The sequence below is a fragment of the Gavia stellata genome, chromosome 10 (genome assembly GCF_030936135.1).
Source record: "Gavia stellata isolate bGavSte3 chromosome 10, bGavSte3.hap2, whole genome shotgun sequence".
Classification (NCBI taxonomy): Eukaryota; Metazoa; Chordata; class Aves; order Gaviiformes; family Gaviidae; genus Gavia; species Gavia stellata.
Genome location: NC_082603.1, coordinates 25,260,686 through 25,280,266, shown reverse-complemented (window position 1 = coordinate 25,280,266; position 19,581 = coordinate 25,260,686). Strand labels below are relative to the sequence as shown.

Sequence of the window (19,581 nt, the reverse complement as noted above, 5' to 3'; positions counted from 1 at the left end):
TATAACATTTTAAACAGCCGCAGGACAGTCTATGAGAAATGCTGAGTGCTGTCTAGTTAAGTTACCGGTTTTGAAGACGTGGAGGAGGAGTGACATTTCCCTACATCAAAGACAGAGATGAACTGTAGCACACACAGCATTTTACACCAAACCTTTCTGGATGAATACCACCTGGAAAGAATGAATAAAAATGGAAATTATGAATAAAAGTAGGCTCCTGAAGAGAGATGGGATTCATTGGCCAAAAAGCTTCATCTTAAAGTTCTTCAAGAAAGGGTAAAGTCACAAGAGAAGAAGCTTAGTCTTATTACAGGACAGCAGAACATGTTGAAAATGCCACAGTAAAGAGAACAGAAGAGTTGTCCTACAGGGAGGGGTGGAGCAAGGATTAGTAATCAATAGTGAGGACAGGAATTTATTAAGGTAGAATGATTGCTGGGGAGAAGGATGTAGAAATGGGACTTATACAGGTGGAAGCAGGACTGAATTACACACCAGAGCTTCCAGTTTATCTCCCAGACTGCTGAAAGAATGGGCATGTTGTTAAGTCAAACTGAAAGCCTCAGTGGAGCAGGGTGAAAGAGCTTACCCATGAGAAGCTACAGCCATGTCTACATTTTTTGACATGTTTTATACAGACAAGCCTGAAGTATTTAAATCTATCTAAACATATACTTGTGCACCCAAAATTTACATAGTTCATCAGTTTTATGGATACACATCAACTTTATCAAATGCATCATATGCATATTTGTTTAGGCATGTTATCAGAATGCCTCTGTTCGATGCACTTTTCTGAAAAGGAGCCTAATTTCAAAGGCATTTAGAAAAGAGTTGGTAACTCAGACACAGATGGCTGCAAAGGCGGAGGTGGGAGAGAATGGGGAAGGATGAGTTCTGGCATGGAATCACATTTGGTGCAGGTGCGCTTGTTTTAGAAGAATGGGATGCTGTCTGGAAATGAATGAGATCCATTCCTGAGCAGCGTGTACAACCTGCCAAACACCCTGGGTGGCCTCTGACAGCCTCAGAAACTTTTGGTCAGAGAGAAGTTCTAAAAATGTCTAAACTTGCTGGCATTCATGTGTAAAAGCTGTCGGGAGCTGTGGGGTGTTCCTGGCTGTTTGGCAAGTGGGCAGAGTTAAGGTTACTTAGATGACCTGAGCTGAGTGTGCACATGCTTTCAAAGGATTTGAGTATGTAATTGAGGAGTTTTAATTTCTGTGGTCAATTTTTCAGAAAGCTTCCTTGTTTCCCAAAGGGTTTTTTGGCAGAAGTGGAAGTTAGATTCCTGCTCCTTTAAGTGCATCCAGACTTGGTGGAACTTGAGAACAGCTTTTTATGTGGTTTGCATCCATACCATCCCTTCCATACTTTGATCTGGGTCCTTTCTGCATTGTGGTGTCTATGACTGTCACTTGTGTGTTGTCTTCTGCTTTCCCTCCATCATTCAGAATGCAGGGATTTTGATCGTGATTCTGCAGTTTTGGAAAGTCATTCATAAACTTGAGCCTGCAAAGCAAAGCTGTGCAGTTATATCGGTTTGCTCTGCAGTGGCTTTTGAAATATTGTCATGCACGCTCTTACGAATGTTGGGAGTAGGTTGCTGTCAGACTTGAAGGTTTTGGTTAAAAAATAGTATGGAAAGATAAATGAAGCACAAATGCAGTTATGTGGAATTACCTTTTGGTAGAACATTTCTTAAAGTTTCCTTGCCTTCTCTGTAGGCTTTTAGCTCCAAAAATAGTAAGAGACACTGCCAAATAAGTAATTAATATTAAATTGGGGGGGATGAGAAATATATTTACTCTTTTTGTGATAGAAATTTTGAGAGCAGAACAGGACAAATAGAAATAACATCTGTTTGATGCTATGATTGGTGTTGCAGGTTATTGAATTAGACACAAGTAATTGCCTGGTAGTTTATTGGCTTGCCTGATTACTTTGGAGTTTTCCTCTGTTATAATCGGTCTTGGGTACACCAAACAAAGGCAAAAAGATTATTGCAAGATATAAGGGCAGAATTAGCCTTCTGCAGGGATGTGGCACACCCTATAAATTTATAATTTTAATTTTTTTCCTTTTGTACATAGTCCTTGTCTGCTTCTCCACATATTTAGCATGTCTCAGAAATTCCAGCATTTTTAGCAGTGAATCCGTGAGAAGAAGGGGATAAGGCCTGTAATAGCTTTTTCCATTGTGCTTGTTAAAACTGCATTGTGGGAAATGGACCCAAACACTGTCTTTTAAGTGGTGTTGAGGCTGAGGCAGGTGGTATTAACTCAGGACTGCATTAACTCTTTTCAAATCTTTTTCCTGTTTCCTTGAGGAAACATGCCTGGTGTATATATGTGGCAAGGGCTGTTTGCCTGCCTCTTGCATTGACATTTTAATTTGGTCCATGATATAAATATCATTTCCCTAATCCCCCTTGCCCTGACCCTGTTTTGTCTTTTCTTCAAAGTGAGTTGACTTTTTTTTTCTTTAAGGAGGGGGGAGGAGATGGGAATGGTGGCTGGCTGTTCTAGTTTGGAGCATTAAATGCCCGGGGAAAAAAGTCTCAGAGTAACTGTTGTTTCTTTCTTTGTATTCACATGGAAATTTTTAATCTCCATCAAAGGATCAGGAGAAAATAACGTTGAAATTCAACAAGAGAGCTCCCAGCTTACATGGAATTTTTAAATGTTATTTGGCTTTATCCTTTAAGCGATGAGAACCATGAACTATGTACCTACAGGGTTCAGAATTAACTTTTCTCTTTCTTCCAAAACACACTTTTTTTTTCTTTCTCCCTCCCTTTTTTTACATCTTTATTGTTCTGCATAAGCATGCAACTTCTTTTTGGCCAAAACTGTAAGTGCCTTAGGATTTGTTTAGTTGTATTTATGTATACATTTCTAACATTAATTATGAGCACCAGTCTGAAATACAGCCTCATGTTCTCCTTTTGATGTGATCTTAAGAATCTTTGTTGAAGGCCATGGAGCTAAGATCAGAACCCAACCCACTGTATGCTTGCATAGTCATACAAGAGCTAACATTAGCCTGTTAAAAAAAAAAAAAAGGAAAAAGGCAAACATAGGTATAAAAGGGTTAATAATCTGCTTGTTTATAGTGGAGAGTCATGAATACTATCTGCACCTGTAGATGTAGCTGATTGTGCAAATAATGATAGCAAGGGAGACCCCCTGCCACTAGTCCATGGAGAGTAACAGCAGATTTCACAGGTGGGTGCTAACAGCAATGGTAGATTTCATGCTTCAGCACAGATTAATAAAACAGGGATGATATTAAAATGCTAATACTTTTTTACTACTGTTTTATGTTGTTTAACATGAAACATGTAAAATGAAAATGAATGACAGCCGGTAAATGGAACTGACAGTTGTGTTCAGGGTGTCTGAAGCTAGTGAGAATTAGCTGCAGGAAATAAAAGCTGTGGATGCTCCCATTCCTGCTGTGGGTCAAGCCAAACAGCACCGTCTGGTACCTAGACTTTTGCAAGATCACCTAAACTTAGACTTAAAAAGACTCTTCTATTGTTATAAAATATTTGATGACATTTTTTCTTTACCAGCATTGGTCAGAAACATTCTTTTCTGTGTCATATGAAAGAGAGTCTCCGGCAATATGTATGTCTAAGAGCAGAAATCACAACCCATCAAAGCTTAATTGTGAAATATATATATATTTTTTTTAAGTTTAGGTGGTCAACATTTGTTTTTTTCCCCAAAAATCTTCTTGTGTTTCAATTGACTCCATTGTTCTTCATTTCTTACTAAAGTTTCAATAAGCTTATGTTCAATAAGCTTCATTACAGCTTTGTGGGCTGTAATGTATGTAATGTAGTATAATACAATATAATATAAGATAATATACATAGATACAAACTTAATTCTGCCATATCACAGACTGTTCTAATTTCATTTGCGGTTAAAACTCACTGAAAACTTCTGTATAACTGTGTTTAAATATGAAACTTAAAGATCTAGGGTATTTTCACCTAATGTTCTTCACAAGTAAAAATTTTTAATTTAGCACGCACCTTATCTGTGCCCTTGCTGTCATGCGAAAATCCCGGGAACACTGGGAAGATGTTGCAGTGCACAGGGTCCGAGAATAAAGGGATTCTAAAGGCACGGTACTGATTTCTCTCTGATGGTGATAGTATCACACAGAATCATTAAGGTTGGAAAAGACCTGTAAGATCATCAAACAGGGAGTTGGACTTGGTGATCCTTATGGGTCCCTTCCAACTCGAGAGGTTCTATGATTCTGAGTCCAACCATCAACGCAACACCACCATGCCCACTAAACCATGTCCAAGAGTGCTATGTCTACACGTTTTTTGAACACCTCTAGTGATGGTGACTCCACCACCTCCCTGGGCAGCCTCTTCCAATGCTTGACCACTCTCTCAGTGAAGAAATTTTTCCTAATATCCAATCTAAACCTCCCCTGGCGCAACTTGAGGCCATTTCCTCTCGTTCTGTCACTAGTTACATTGGAGAAGAGGCCAACACCCACCTCTCTGCAACCTCCTTTCAGGTAGTTGTAGAGAGCGATGAGGTCTCCCCTCAGCCTCCTCTTCTCCAGACTGAACAACCCCAGTTCCCTCAGCCGCTCCTCATAAGACTTGTGCTCCAGACCCCTCACCAGCTTCGTTGCCCTTCTTTGGACATGCTCCAGCAGTCTTTCCAAAAGTACTTGGTAAAGTTACAGTTGTTTGACCAAGTATCCATTTCTGTACCTTAACATTTTAGGTTTTAAATAAAATTAACCTTGACTATCCTAGGTTTTCAATGCCTAGGTCTAAGTCTACAGTATGCAGAGCTGACTGCAAATGACTGAGGTGTGCTCTGAGCTATTAGGTACATTTAATACAGATTTTTCCAGGGGGTTCCTTTGTTTTTTAAAAAATTATCTTCCCTTGAATTCCCAGCTGTTTCTTGTACGTGCACCATGAATTTCAACTGCCCTGTTGTCTTCATTTCCCCCACATATGCACTGTCTCTTGCCAACATCCCCCTTTGTTGTGACCTGCTATGTGAATGGAGGATTCCATTCCAGATACAATTCTGATTTTTATATACTTAAAATGTGATTAGAATTGACCCCTTTCAAAATACCTGCCATCTCCCATTGTTCTCACAGGACCGAAGCCACATAAGGTGCTCCAGGGATTTGTCCTCCCCTCCTTTACAAGCAGCAATTTAACAGCACTCTCAATCTTTGAGTGTTTAATTGAAAACCTACTACTTTCTGTCGAGGTGAAAACAGACAGATATCACTTCAAAAATCAAATTTTGGGGAATGAAACATCACGAAAAAGGCTCGTCACGTGAGCTGGAATTTATGAAAGCATGTTTGTTTTGGCAAATGTTTCTCAAAAGCAGGTTAATTTTTATCCTCTCTACCTTCTGGATTTTCCTGTGAGGTGTCAGAGCATGGTTACTCTGATTGGGCTTAGAACTGGATTTCTGCCAAAATTCTGTGTCCCTTCCTCTCCTTCTGCCCACCTTCCCACTTTCTTTCTCCTGGTCATAGTAGATTTTTTTCTTATGTTGATCTCAGTGGGTATTTCATTCTTACTTCTTGGTGCTAAATAAAATAACAAGCTTAGAAACCATGGTGATGCCAAGTTTTAAACCTGAAGAGAATAAAAAAAGACTGCTTTCTTCAGCATTATACAGTCTTACACTTATTTTTTCTTTATATAGGCACGTGTAGTTCAGGATTTGATTGTAAGAATTTTTAACACACTAGACCAGAAACCTTTTTGGTTTGTCTTCTCCTGTATCTAGGTTACAGACTAGTTGGTTCTTCCAAACTCCTGCTGTTTTTTTTCTCTCTTGATGAAGGGTCTTCAGTCCCATCCCTCCTTCGATTTAAATTCCTTTCCTAGTCCCAGCCAGATGTTTAGTTTCCCCTGCTGTTGACAGTCAGATAATACTCTCACGCTGTCACTTCGTATATCCACATTTGCAAGATCTGTCACAAAAAATTCCCGAATTGTTGTCACTGAGTGCCTTACTGCTTATTTTTTAATACTTCCCAAAGGCAAATTCCTTTAATGTCGCATATAATTTCTGCTTAGTCAACAAGCAAAGGCAAACCTTCCTGGTTTTCCTTTTCCAGTAAGAAGGGTGTGTTTCTGAGCCACATCTTTCGGACGACCCAGAGGTTTACTCCACCTTTGCTGAAGGAATGTGGCTAGCAGTTCAGAGAATTGCAGGAAAGCTTCAGGAGTTTGGCCAAGAAAGAGTAAACCATCGAAAACCAGGCAAAACTTTGTCTTTACCCCTTTCCACTGCTTTCATTTCCTACCGTGTTGTGTTGTCCTCTGCATCAGACTATTTAAGACTGCCAAATACTTGGATATTTTATAGGTAATATATCTTATAAATGCCATGGCCAGCCTCTGAGGGAAACACAGGATTGTCGGTTTTGGATGGAGTATAAAACCCAAGCAGGAAATCATTGCTGAATGGCACAGCTGCAGGCAAACATTGTAAGCTAGTAAACTGCCCATCTGCACAGCCACACGTGTGTCGGAGCGCGGGGCCAGGACGGCCGTGGCAGAGCACGCCTGTAAGAGTTTAGCAGGGAGAGATTTGGTGATTAAAGAATGAAGTGTTTTGCTTCGTTAGTTTCTGAAATACAGCTATCTGAAGGTGATTATAATCTTATTTTCAAGAAGGAGGAGAGACTGAAGACTAGAGCTTTTCCTTGTCTGTCATAAAAAATAAAAGCAGAATTTCAGAGCTGGGGTGGGTTAGATCATCCCACTGCAGGATGGAGGATGTGGCACAAACTACAGTTGAGGACTGAAGGAAAAGCTTGTCAAGAAAAAGGAAAACACTGTATTTGTTCATAGGGCTGAACTGGTGATCACATCTGAATCTTCCCATCAAAGTTAGAGATAGGAAAGACTGTTTTGGTCCTTTTTCTGTTTCACTGTCATTGACCTGAACAGGAGCCTGGGCAGGTTATGAGCTGTGTGTTTCTTAAAGTTTGAACTGTTTAAGATCCACCTTTGCTAGAGATTTTGCCAACCAAAATCTCTTTCAGGAGACTCATTCTAGTACTTTCCTTTTTTAATTTAACCTATAGTTAGTTCCTAGTTTTGCTGTCTTCCATTCTAAATAAGTTCTCTTTCTTTGCGGGTTATCATTTGTTGAGTTCCTCTAGCCAAGCTCTCTGTGTTAGTTCTCCCAATCCTTCCTCTGAAGTTCAGCACTTCCTCGTATATGTGCCAAGTTTGAGTTCATTTTCCGCATGATTTTCCCAAGCACTATTTTAAATAAGCCACAATTCAGTAACTAAATGCAGATTGTTAAAATAATGAAACAACAACAGTAAAGCTCTTTTAAGACTGCATCTTATGCACTCCAACTTTAAAAACTATTGATTTGGGTGTGTTTTCCAAATACTTTATTGTAATATAAAATTACCTTCTAATAGTCAAAACTAAATTACCAGGGTTATAATCCCATTGTACAGTAGACTTTCTACATTGATATTTGTCTTTTGGGGAGGGGTTTTTCTTGATTCATTGTAATGCATAAATCAATGCAAGAGGAAAGATAATCTAGTGATCAGGGTCCTTGTTTAAGGCATAGGTGGCTTGGGGTCAAGTCCCTGCTTTATCACAAACCCCTCATGTGATTTTGCTGCCTCCTGCTATTGGGGTGCCTACCTCTATTGGGGTGTTAAAATTAATATAATAGAAGTTGAAATCTACACACAGGGAAAATGGGTGTATTGACAGCTGAATCCTTTGGAAACTTTCTGTTGACGGATGTATTTTGAGTTGGGGCACCTAAAGAGCATCAAACTCTTGGGACCTAAACTTGTTAAAATGTATTGATTTCTCTTGGTTAAAGAACTGAGTCTTTAAATAATGTTCTTGATGTTTCATGTGAGCAGGAGGACATTATTAATGTCTGTGTCATAAATATTTTCATTTAAGGATCAGGTATTTCAGATATCCTTGAGCATTTCCATTTTTTTTGTCACAAAGAAAAGGAGCTGCTTTGGTTTTTCCTCTACAGGCACTTTGTTCTCTCTTTTCAGATCAATTGATGCCTTTTTATAAGCCACATAAAGTGGATTTCAGTTGTTGTCATTAGCGTGTTGGTACTGTTCTGCATTCTAACTGCACACAAGCATGAATTGCAGGGTGATGCCATATTAAATTATAGGTATCTCTCTTAAAATATAGGGGAATTAGTTCTGAAGATTAACCTTTTTCCTTATTTTGAATCTTCCTTCTATTGTAATGCATTAAGGAAACATGTGACTAACGGACATTTTTGTAGTGCCAGATATCTTGGAGCACCTGGCATTTTGATTCGTTCTCATGAAAAATGTTCAAAATGTCTTATAATATTATGCAAAGAAAATGAAGACGTAAGTTTTAGCGTTCACGGACTTCACATGTGCTTCTCCTTCCCCAGGACAATCACATCTCTCCGGAGTGAACTGATTCCACATCTGGTTAGGAAACAGTTCTCTTCTCCTACAGAGAAGCAGCAAGGAATAGACAACAAAGAAGAGGACCGAAAGAAAAAAGAACAGGCATCCCTAGGTCAGTACAAGTATCAAAGATTTGATGAACGTTTTAAAGCCCATATGCTACAGCTGAATTATTTGGTAAAGTACAGAATTAGCCTGAAACACTAGTTTGGGGATTTTTTTTTTTTCTCTTATACTTCATGATAGCAAAGATTATAGTAGATTTCTTTTTCAAACACTATTGTGCATTATATAAATATTTTTGACCTCCCTTATTTTGATGTAAATCAAGAGCAAATCAGCTAGGTGCTCTATATTTTTTTCTTCTGGAATACAGTATGGGTAAATGCACTTTTGAAAATGTAATTTTAGGAGGGAGTTCCTAAAATTGCGTATGGCAACACACTAAGCCTTAACTTCCCTGCACTGGGAACTGGACAGGATCTGAGATCTTGGAAATTATTTTTAGCATTTCTGCTGTCTCCTTGTGTGACCTTGGGCAAAACATTGCATCTGTCCTGATCCCTTGGTTCCCACCTGCAGAATAAAAATAAGTACTTACTCACTATATGTGATAAAATCTATTAATGATTGCTAAGTATCTAGCCATTCAGATGATGTGAGGTAAAAACTTTCCTTCACCAACAGTATTTTAATAGTGTTCCTCTTCAGAAAGTATTTCATTAAATCCTGTCTAACTTCTTCATGCATGTGTGTGTTCTCCAGACATTTATAGCTTCATAAAGGAAGATAATAGCTTGCTGAAACCTGCTCCAGATAACTCTTGTTGGAATGATCATAGAGGAGATATGAATGAAACTCTCCATGAAGGAAAAGTACGCTGCTACGTCCATATAATGAAAGAGGGACTGTGCTACCGAGTGAATACTCTTGGGTTGTATATTGAAGCTAACCGACAGGTGAGAAAAATACAGAGCTTCCACGTGGGAATACAGCAGTAGTTTATGGGACATTTTAGTCTCCAGGAGTGGCTCCCAGCGATACAGCTGAGGAGTGCGTGGGAATTGAATGAGTGCCATGTGATCTAGGCACATCACCCTACTGGTTGCTGGATAGGGACATGAGGCCAGGAAACAGTGCTGTCACTAATTTACTCCATAGCTTTGATTTAGCTAAGAAAACCCCCCACCCCACACACTCTTCTGGTTTTTGGGGGTGGCAAGACCTGCAGCCAAAGAGCCAAGAAGTGTGGAAAATGAGGCTGGAAGTAGCTTTGATAGAGCATCTAATCAATATCCTCCATGTCCTAAAAGCACGATCAGTTCTGACTGGACTCTTCCTAACAGATGTTTATCTAAGTGATAATGACAAAGGTTATTAAAGATTTGCAGGAAGACTTAAACTACCCATACATTCAAATTGCCTAATGCTTTCCATTATGAAAGAATTACTTTATGAACAGGTTTTACTACAGTGGCACTCCAGGTAAAAACAGAGTTGAAATGTTGATCTGTTGTAGCTTTCACTTTCATACTACTGAGAATTCATAAAATAAAAGATCACAGGGGAGGATTAGAGAAATCCTGTACTAGCTAATGAGCTGATGATTAAAACCTTTTAATATGTTTGGGGGGGTTTCTTGGGTTTTTTTGGTTTTTTTTTTTACTACACTGGCTGATGCAATGTACAAGTTCTCACTTCACTCTGCTATTGATGAACTTTGTTGCTATCAGGAGCAGACAGTTTCCTCTAGTTTTGAAAGACCGATAGGGAGTGACTAGGAAAAGACTCAAGATTTCTGGAAGTGGGGCTGGGAGACCAGTAAAGTTGTATTGGAAATCCTGGAAGTGGTCACTGCCTTGCTTTTGCTCTCAGATTGAGTTGATTTTTTTTTTACTAAAATTAATGGATGAAATTTACGCAAATTAGAATTGCAGCATGGCAGAGTGAGTTCACGCACTGGAGCTCTTTCTCCTTGGTGCCTGTACAGGAGCACAGAAATAAAGTGATTTGTTTTGCAGTTAGGGACATGAGGAATAGAGAAGGAAGGCAGCACTGCTGTCAGAAAGGGAAAACTTTCCCCAAGAATATCAGGAACAAGTGAGCCCAAAGGGTTAAGGGAGAACACCGCTTGCTAGGGGAAGTGTGCGTGTACATTTGGCAGCAGCCACTTCAGTAAAAAGTTATTGAGTTGAGCCAGTCAGACTCCATGTGGGTTTTTTTTGTGTTGGGGTTTTGTTTTTTTTTTTAACCTAAATATTCTACATTTTGGTCAGTTCAGGAAACGTGTTTGCTCCTGGGTGGTACATAGAATTAGTGTTTTGAAATCACATTGGGGCCTTCAATGTTGGAAAGGATTTTCTTTGAATTTTTAACTTTTCCAGAATGGTAAAATTTCTAAGGAAACTATGTGGAGGTAAAACATAAAATGGAGCTTAATGAGGGGTTGCGAGAAAGGAGTTCCTTTTTTCAGTACCACTGCATTTTGTTTTTCTTGCTAATCCTCATAAAAGATACACATTTAATTTTACCGGCTTTTTGTTACCTGTTTTGCTGGTCTTTAAGGAAGACTTCTGGTGTGTTGTTTGCTCTTATCTTGGTCTTCACAGACCAGATTCTGATTCCCTGGCTGCAAAGCTGGGACCTACAACTTTGCTGTCCAAGAGGACAGACTCATGGAGCAGTAGCAGTCCATTCCAGTAGCCATGGGAAGGAATGGCATCCTAACCCATTGCCCTTCTGGTGAGGAAACACTTTACTCACATCATTTCACTTCCAGCTGGGTTTCTGGATGCCTGCAGCCTGTGTGTGGGCAGGTGGGTTCAGGAGGGAGTTATCTTCAATAGCAGGAAATAGTTTCTTTGTAAGATGAATTAAATCCAAACACATCTTAAACCTTCCCTTGACCCAGGCACTCCCTCTGACTCCTGCCCCCTATCTAACCTTCCTTTTCAGAACAAAATGCTTGAGCTGGTAGCTTTCTTGGGTCACCCCTCAGGCTGCACTACCACTGACTGATTCTAATAAGGGCTTTACTCTGGCCAGTAAAATCCTGTATTTATTTCACCACACCACCTTTCCACTGAGGAGGGCAAGAGCCTTTCCTTGTTTCTTTCCCTTCACACAGAGCAACACTGGATAGTAGGAATCTTTCCAACCTACGCTGTAGGTATGCTTTGGTGTGTGTTCCTCTCTTGGATCTATGTGTTGTGGCTGCTCAGCTATGTGTCAGGTAAGGACAATGTCCCTTCACCAAGCCAGCATCATCCAGGTGGATTGGCCTAGTTTGTGGTGTTTTGGTAAGCTGGTGTTTTTCTGTAGTGTCTGCACCTTGGACTGAAGGATCTGACCTGCTCTTGTTTTTTAAAAAAAAAGAAAACACAAGTCTAGTGGGAAGGACCATCTTCAAGATGTAAAGAGATGCAGATGTGGAAATGCCTGCTGGGGACAACAGGCAGCCTGAAATCATAGCTCAGAGATGTGAGCTCATCTGAACTCATCTCACTCATCTGAATGAAGCATCACCTGTGAAAATTCTTATCATATGAAAAACAGCACTATTTATCTATCCTTGCATGTGGGAAGGGAAATGGGCTGGTCATATTATGAGTATCCAAACAATTTCCTGCAAGTATCGTCTCATTTGAGATCTTGAGATACTTTTTTCTGATCTGATCCTAATTTCTTCAGATCTGTGGGATCTGCTTCTTGACGTTCACTCCCTAGCCATCAGCTCTTGTTATCCCAGCTTTCTAAGGAAGTCGTTTTACACAATTGAACTGTACAGCAGCTCCTTTATAGCAGCTTTGGAAATTACTGGCAACTCTCAGACAAATATAACAGAGCAATAGTGTTCTCAAACAAAAACTTCTATCCTACGATTTTGGTAAAAATAGGTGCCGGGGTAGAGAAGAGGGAGACTTAATGAGTGCTGCTTCCTCCCCTCACGCAAACCCAGTTACACAGTCACTGTGCTGAGACTCCAGTTGACCTCCCAGATGGACAGTCAGTGCGTACATCCTGGCTGGCCAAACAGCATGTGTGGAGCTCCACACCAGCCCCGTCACATGCTGCCTCACGCTCAGGCACATGATTTGCCATGACGCAGACCTCTTAGCATCGCTTTGCTGCCTTCTGTATCTCCCGTGTTTCTTTGACTGCCATCTCTGTCCTAGCAAGATGCATCGTACATTGCATCACCGCTGCAAGTAACTCTGTACAGCACTGTGTCTGTGCATTGCTGCGAGACTCCCACCTCCCCTGAAATCCCCACCCGCGCTGTCATCGCCTCTTCTGTGGTGTGTGACCTTGGCCCCAGCCTGACGCCAGGAGATGCAGAATGCCTCAGGCTGCTCTTTCAGCCGGAAAAGGAGGAATGATGGAGTGACATCCCATCCTTCTACAACACTGGCTCCCCTTTCTTTTCAGGAGCCAGTTCAGAATTGCTCTCCACGGATTTGTTATTGGCTACCTCATGGGCCGTGTCTCTCTCTATTACCATCGCTGCTTTGTCTGCTTATCTAACACCTGCCTTCTCTCTGTCAAGAGCCTTTTCTTCTGCAGCTTTCTACCATTGGGAATAGCCACTTGATCAACTTTAGTTTCTTTCTCCTTAAACATCCGAAATACTTTTTTGTTGCCTGTACTTCAGCATGCTACTTTATTGAGTGGGCTGAACATAGTCATGTTTTTATGCCAGTTTACTGGTTTATATTTGATATTACTTGCTTCCCTCTCTTGCATTACTGAATGGTGTAAAACACATTGAGCTACATTTGAAATGGCAGATGCTGGACGTTGGAGTAATGTACAGGATGTCACTGTGTTCAGCTGGAGCCAGCCTGCTTGCTGATGCTGATCCGCTGCTTCCCCACAGGTGGGAACCTGAGTCGAGAGGAGACACGCAGTACACTGCAGTGGAAGTGTACCTGTCTCCTTTACAACAGGGGAAGATGATAAATCACACATATCTGGTTGCAGATGCAGGAACCTACATTTTCCTTTAAGTTAAAATGTTTATGGTAGATGCACTAGTGCAATGGAAACCAAAGCCATCTTTGAGCTGCTTATGTAACATGCGCGTACAGCACTGTCATATTAACTTGTGATGTGGGTTTTTGCATTCAGGTTCCCAAGCTATTGCTTAATCTGGGTCTGGAAGAGCCACTGGTTCATGGGTCTGCACAGATCACTGACAGAGGCATGGTAAGTGTTCCCTTTCCCCACCTCTGCTCTTTCAATACTCTGCATGCCCTTTGCTTCAAGAACTGCTTCCTAAAATTCATTGCCACTGTTGGAAGCGAAGCTGAGTTCTGAAGTGTGGAATTGCAATGTGGGTGATACAGCCCAGAGTCTCCTCGTAGGCTCACCCATGGGTTCCTGCCTTTCAGCCTCTGTCTTTAAAAATGTTTGATAAAAATTCTATCTTACTCTCAAGTCAGACACTGCAGTCGCTTGTTCCCTAATGGCAGTTCATGGTAGTTGAGCAGTTTGCCTCCCAAAGGACGCCTGACTCAGAAGGGGGTCAGTATTTTAGCTCTGCTTCTTGCTAAAGCATTTTGGTTGAATACCAGCTTCAAGCCTCCTTTTCACAGGTCTCACGGGCAAACCTTAGTGAAACCAGTGAGTACCAGCCGGACTATTCTTACCATGCTTACCTTATGACATGAGGCCTACAGAGCCGGACCAGCTAATGGAGTTTTACCAAGCTAATGGACCTTGGGAAGACTGTCCAACTGTCTGCCTATGGGATGGGCGCCAAATTTCTAGGTCTTTCCTCTGCCAAGGATCTCCAAGGGTAGAGCAGGGTACACTTTGTTAATGAGTGCTTGAGACATGCTGTTTGGAAGAGGTGTATGGAGAACACGTATCGGAAAGCTCCAGGTACTTTTGCCATTTTCCGTTCCTTTCTTCCCTAGGTTGGATCAGACAGCATCATTGGGTCATGCACACAAGTGGGGGAGAAGACATCCATTAAACACTCCATCATCGGCAGCATGTGTACCATAAAAGACAAAGTTAAGATAACAAACTGCATCATCATGAATTCTGTTACAATTGAGGAAGGGTATGTCACCTCTTTGTATCTCGGTCCCTTAAATTTGCAGTTTCTTTTTCTAGCTAGATTCTGAGTCCGTAATTTTTGTCCTGTAAGCGATCCTCAGCCAGAACAGTTGAACCCTGGGGGTGTGTTTCTAAAGACCGAGTCAGAAACAAGTGTCTGTGAACAGGCTACAAATGCGCAAGTGAAATGAATTAACAAGAGGGCTGCAGTCTTGGAACATAAATTTCTTCCTTTTAGAGGAGGTTATGTCATCTTCAGAATGTGTAAGTAAGTTAAGTGGATGTATGAGTCTGTATGAGCTTGTGTCATCCTTCCAAGCTTTATTTTAGTGGCTGGGTCTATGAGTATACCTAAAACATTTGAGGCAGGAAACATTTTGAAGTGGTACACTTACCAACTAGACATGTTCTTATCACCTTTGAACATTACAGCTTACCTAAAACGTCATTTTCTTTTTTGTCATCTTGCAGCTTTACTTTAGCATTGCAAATGCTGAGTAATAGAATAAATGAATAAACTTTTCAAAGAGAAAATCTGCCAGCTAGTAGAGGTTTCCCGTGCATTAAAGGCACTAACTAAATAGGTAGCCTTGAGCTGTTCATTTCCAAATGTGGGAAAAGTGGCCTATCTGTAATTGTTGATGTCTGCATGCCCCCATCTTTCCATACATGCTGGCTTCCTGTGAATGTCAGTGGAAAGGAAACTGCTGATTGAGTCTGTGCAGGCCTGTATAAATTCCCTGCTCCTTCATGGCTTGAGGTTTGCTTAGGGCCTCAGGAAAAAGGCCAAACTCTTAAAAAATGCCAAGTTGGCTCTGAAAGTTGCATATCTGAAAAACAAAAAACCCCAAAGGATGTGGGGTCTATGGAGGATACTACTGTTACATAACTAAATTACAGGTAAGTATGGTACCTTACTGCCAAGTGTTTGTCTTTAATAGAAATCCACAGTAATTTCAAGCACATCATAAATCAGAATTCCGTTGAGTATAGAAAATAGCTGGTTTCCAGTTCAATCGCAAATGGATCCAGTATGGCTGGATCACAAGCACTGCTGTCATAAGAAGTACCAGAACCTCTCTCGTTTGGTCTTGAGACCTTCTCTCATTTTGATGAATGAATTGATGCCACAGTCGTAATGGTATGGTTTTGCATATGAGGTGAGCAGCTCTACCATTAAAACACAGAGGCGGCTAAGTGTATAAATAGTGCTATTTTTATGAAGAGTCCCAAATCAGCTTGTGTTTGTCTGCACTGGTATATAGTAATATTCTTTTCTAAATCCTAAATAGAGCTCAGAGTCATTATCTTAAGCATTCCACAAAATTCCATAAGCATCATAAAGATGGTGATATTTTTTTAAGAGGGAAAAACTAACTTTTGAGGTAACATTTTTGTGAATTTCTGGAAAACAATGTCATCCCTGGTCATTCTCAGTGAAAACAATGTAGCCACCATTGAGTGAAAAACCTTATAGTCCCAGGGGTTTACCCCCTTAGCTGCTCTATGGTTACTGCACGCTGATGCAGTGGAGTAAAATTTCTAATTATTCCTCTCCAGCCAGAATTAAGATTATAGACCATGGAGCTTTATTTCAAAGCATATTGTAATTCATATTGTGTAAATCTGCACAGATACTGAGCTGATATAGTATTTCTTATTGCATCGTGGTAAGTCTTAAGATTAGAGGGGTATGAAGTCATGCATAAACAGGTAGCGAGATACAGAAATATTCTTGCTGCTGAGTTTCATTGAAAGAAGTCTTGCTTGTAACTTAGTGAAGATTTGTATTTTGACCCTCTTTCATGACTTCGATTAAATCTGATAGATTTTTGTTAAAATGCTCACGATTCTTACATGCATTGATGGATCCATTTGCAACAGGTGGATAAATTATATGTGTTTTTTCTTTAAACTGCCCACAATGGACAACTTCTCTTTGTAAACATCTCTTCTCCCAAGTGTCTCTGAAATAACTCAGGCTTTATCTAATCACCAACTTCAGAAAATGTCTTGGACTTTAATTGGAAAGTCCGTATATGTTGACTAATATGGCATAATAAAGTTGGCAAAATGAGCATAATGAAGTGACTTGACAGATCTAATTCATTTTTTGTTGCATAGTAAATGTCCAACAAGTAAGCCCATTTTGACACTGCCTAAGGTATTGTATATTAGAAACTTCTGGAATTGCACTGAGAAGTGGATAAAACCTGTGTCATTTAAAGAATATACATTTTAATGCTGACATGAGCAGCTTCACCAAACTAATGGACTACTATATTAATGCCCTAGTCAAATGTGAGTCGTAACTGAAGGCTAGTCTCAACAGTGTTCATTGCAATAATACCAGCCTGAAGCAGTAGGCTGAGAAGACTGCAGTAGGGCACATATTATGGAAAAGACGAAGCTGTTTAGATAACCCAGAGAAGAAAGAAAGATCAGGTAAATAATTTCTGAAAGTCGGGAGACTGGGAGCAACCAAATGCAAAAATGCTAAGTTCATTCTAAGTTCATTTATCAAGAGCTATGATTATACATGGCCCTGCCTTGGTAATTCCCTTACCACTTACATCACCTCTAGCTTCTCTGGGTTGAATCTTACCTTTCCTTTTCCCCCCCCCCCCCCCCCATCTTAGCTGCAAAAGTGATCAGCAGCTTCAGTTCACTATGTCAATATAGGAAAAAAAAAAACCAAAAACCAAAACAACAACAAAAAACAGATTAAAAAGTTTTATCTCTTGATGGTTTTCCTGTAATGTGATTTAAGGATCCTGTGCCATAGTTCCTGTGGCATCAAGATCCACAAATTACATCTCCAAACCAGAATAAGGTTTTGAATAGCCTCACCACATTTGATACCAGGTTCTGAAATGGATAAATAGATTCTGGGCAGATGGGAACACCACAAGGTGCTTAGAACAAAACTAGATTCCTATTGTTAGGCTGTGGTTGGCTCATTATTGGAGAAACAGAGGTTATGACCTAGATGATGATGACCTTCCCAACTGAATGGATCAAGGAACCAGGGTTAGCTTGGACAGTGCCATTGCATACTGTTTGCAATTACGATCCATTCTCCAGCGATGGCTGATGTGTTCAATACTCTGGAGAATGAGTAGCAGGGTTTTTGTTTTCCCTGTTGTGTAGGGCTTCTGTTACGTTATATATGTCTCCTGTGAAGTGATTTGAGTAGATATGAATCCCCCTTAGAAGAGATTACAGGGGATTACAGAAGTTAGTAACACGGGCAAAATAATTGGTAGTCCTTTCTTAATGTATTTCCCACTGTGCAGCTAATTCTTCCATCAATGAGACAATAAAATAGCGAAGATTACATATGTGCTGAATGATGGACATACTTGACCAAGCTGGGAGGGATGTAATTTATACAACAGCGCAAGTGCTGAGAGATGCTGACTGCCCAGGTGACAGGCTGCAGCGGGGAAACTGTTCTTGTTTCCCTCTGGACGGCTCCCCGGAGCTCAGTGACAAATGACTGCACTGAGTTACATAGTTGGAGAAAATCTGCTAATTGAGCTGAAATTATAGGTCGCTTGAAAACTTTGTATATCTGAATGCTCCTGCAGTAGCTGTATATGTCCTCAGTCTCTACAGTATCTCGGGGCAATGCCTCCTGTTTGTTCTGTTTGCATTAGAGGTGGTGCAGTACAACAGGGTCCCTGGATTCCTGTGTCTTTGGTGCAGGAGTCCCCTCATTATAGCTTGCCTGCAAAGGAGCAGTCTGTAACACTGGCAGACTGACTGAAGCTGATTCTGTAGGGAGATTGTGCCATTTGCAAACGAAAAGTGATGTCTTTGATTCATTAAATCCACCCTGAATCTTCACAGAACAGAAATTACTGCTGTTGGGGCTTGAAGACAGTCTTGCAACCAATTATGCTGACCTGAGCGTGATAACTGTGTTTCATTTGGTATACTCGGGCACACTTGGCTTCCTTGAAATGAGACCTAGATACGGATGGATGAATTCAGCTTCAGGTTCCTGTTTTGGCTTTTGTTTCGGCAGTTGGTGGATGGCTTGTTGGGTTTGGTTTTTTTCAAACACTGATTTTATTTTTACCAGCCTTGAAGTTTTACTTAGTTTGTTAGCTTCTGGCAGGAGGAATTTTCTAATTGCTGTGGTCATACAGGACCTTGGGCTGAAGTGCTCTGAGCATTACAAATACTAACAGGAAAAGCATGTTGAATCCTTTATTCCATCCCTGCAGATAAAGATTTCAAAATCTCTTGTTTGTTAGTAAAACTGTCTCAGTGTATACACTTACTGAAAGGAGCTTGGCCATTTTGTCATGTGTGCAGTATATCCTTCTTCCTTGGTCGTGGAAAATGAACGTCTCCCTGGGAAAGATTCAAGAGCTGGGACTGTAGTAGGGAAAAACAACCCCGATCTTTGGACTACTTGAGGTTAATTGAGGAGGCAAACATGAAAAGCTCAGATAAATATCAAGTCCACAGTAAGCCATGCTTTGAAATGGTCTTGTTCATATGCTAGTAGTCAGTACCATAGGGGCTCTGTGGCAGATTTAGTCTCTGTAATGAAGTATTTTGCCGCTTTTCTTTTTTCAAGGAAATATAGGAAAGCAGTATGCTTCAAATGATGTTTTTATGGAAATCATAAATAGACTGCTGTGATTATTCAAGGGGGTGACAGCAAGATGCAAACGGCTCAAGATTTGCATCAAGATTTCACCTCCATAGCCAGGAAGTACCAGATCTGCACAGACTAACCAAGGAGGCTCAACCTGTCTCACCTATAATTTTGTCATAAAAACTGCTCATTGGGGATGATCATTTTTGGACAATGGAAAAGATAAATGAAATGTCTGGTCATCTGCCTGACACAAGCCAGAGAATTTTAGGCAGTACCTGCTGAGTTGAACTCAGCAGCTGTTGAATTTAAAAGATGGCGATCTTCTTTGAAAATCATGAACAATTTGAGGTCTATCGACCACACTGGAAAGCTGTTCCAATGTTCATTTTGGTCTCCCTAATTATATGCATTTTTAATGTATAGAC

The 19,581-nt window shown here is 40.5% G+C and overlaps 1 protein-coding gene across 1 annotated transcript in view; it reads left to right on the top strand.

Moving 5' to 3' along the window:
* Positions 1-19,581, top strand: part of EIF2B3 (eukaryotic translation initiation factor 2B subunit gamma) — a 104,375-nt gene that overhangs the window by 63,950 nt on the left and 20,844 nt on the right. The window contains exons 7-10 of the mRNA XM_059822030.1: positions 8,460-8,590; positions 9,244-9,437; positions 13,606-13,683; positions 14,397-14,545. Coding sequence (XP_059678013.1) covers positions 8,460-8,590; positions 9,244-9,437; positions 13,606-13,683; positions 14,397-14,545 — 552 coding nt within the window. The remainder of the gene's footprint in view (positions 1-8,459; positions 8,591-9,243; positions 9,438-13,605; positions 13,684-14,396; positions 14,546-19,581) is intronic.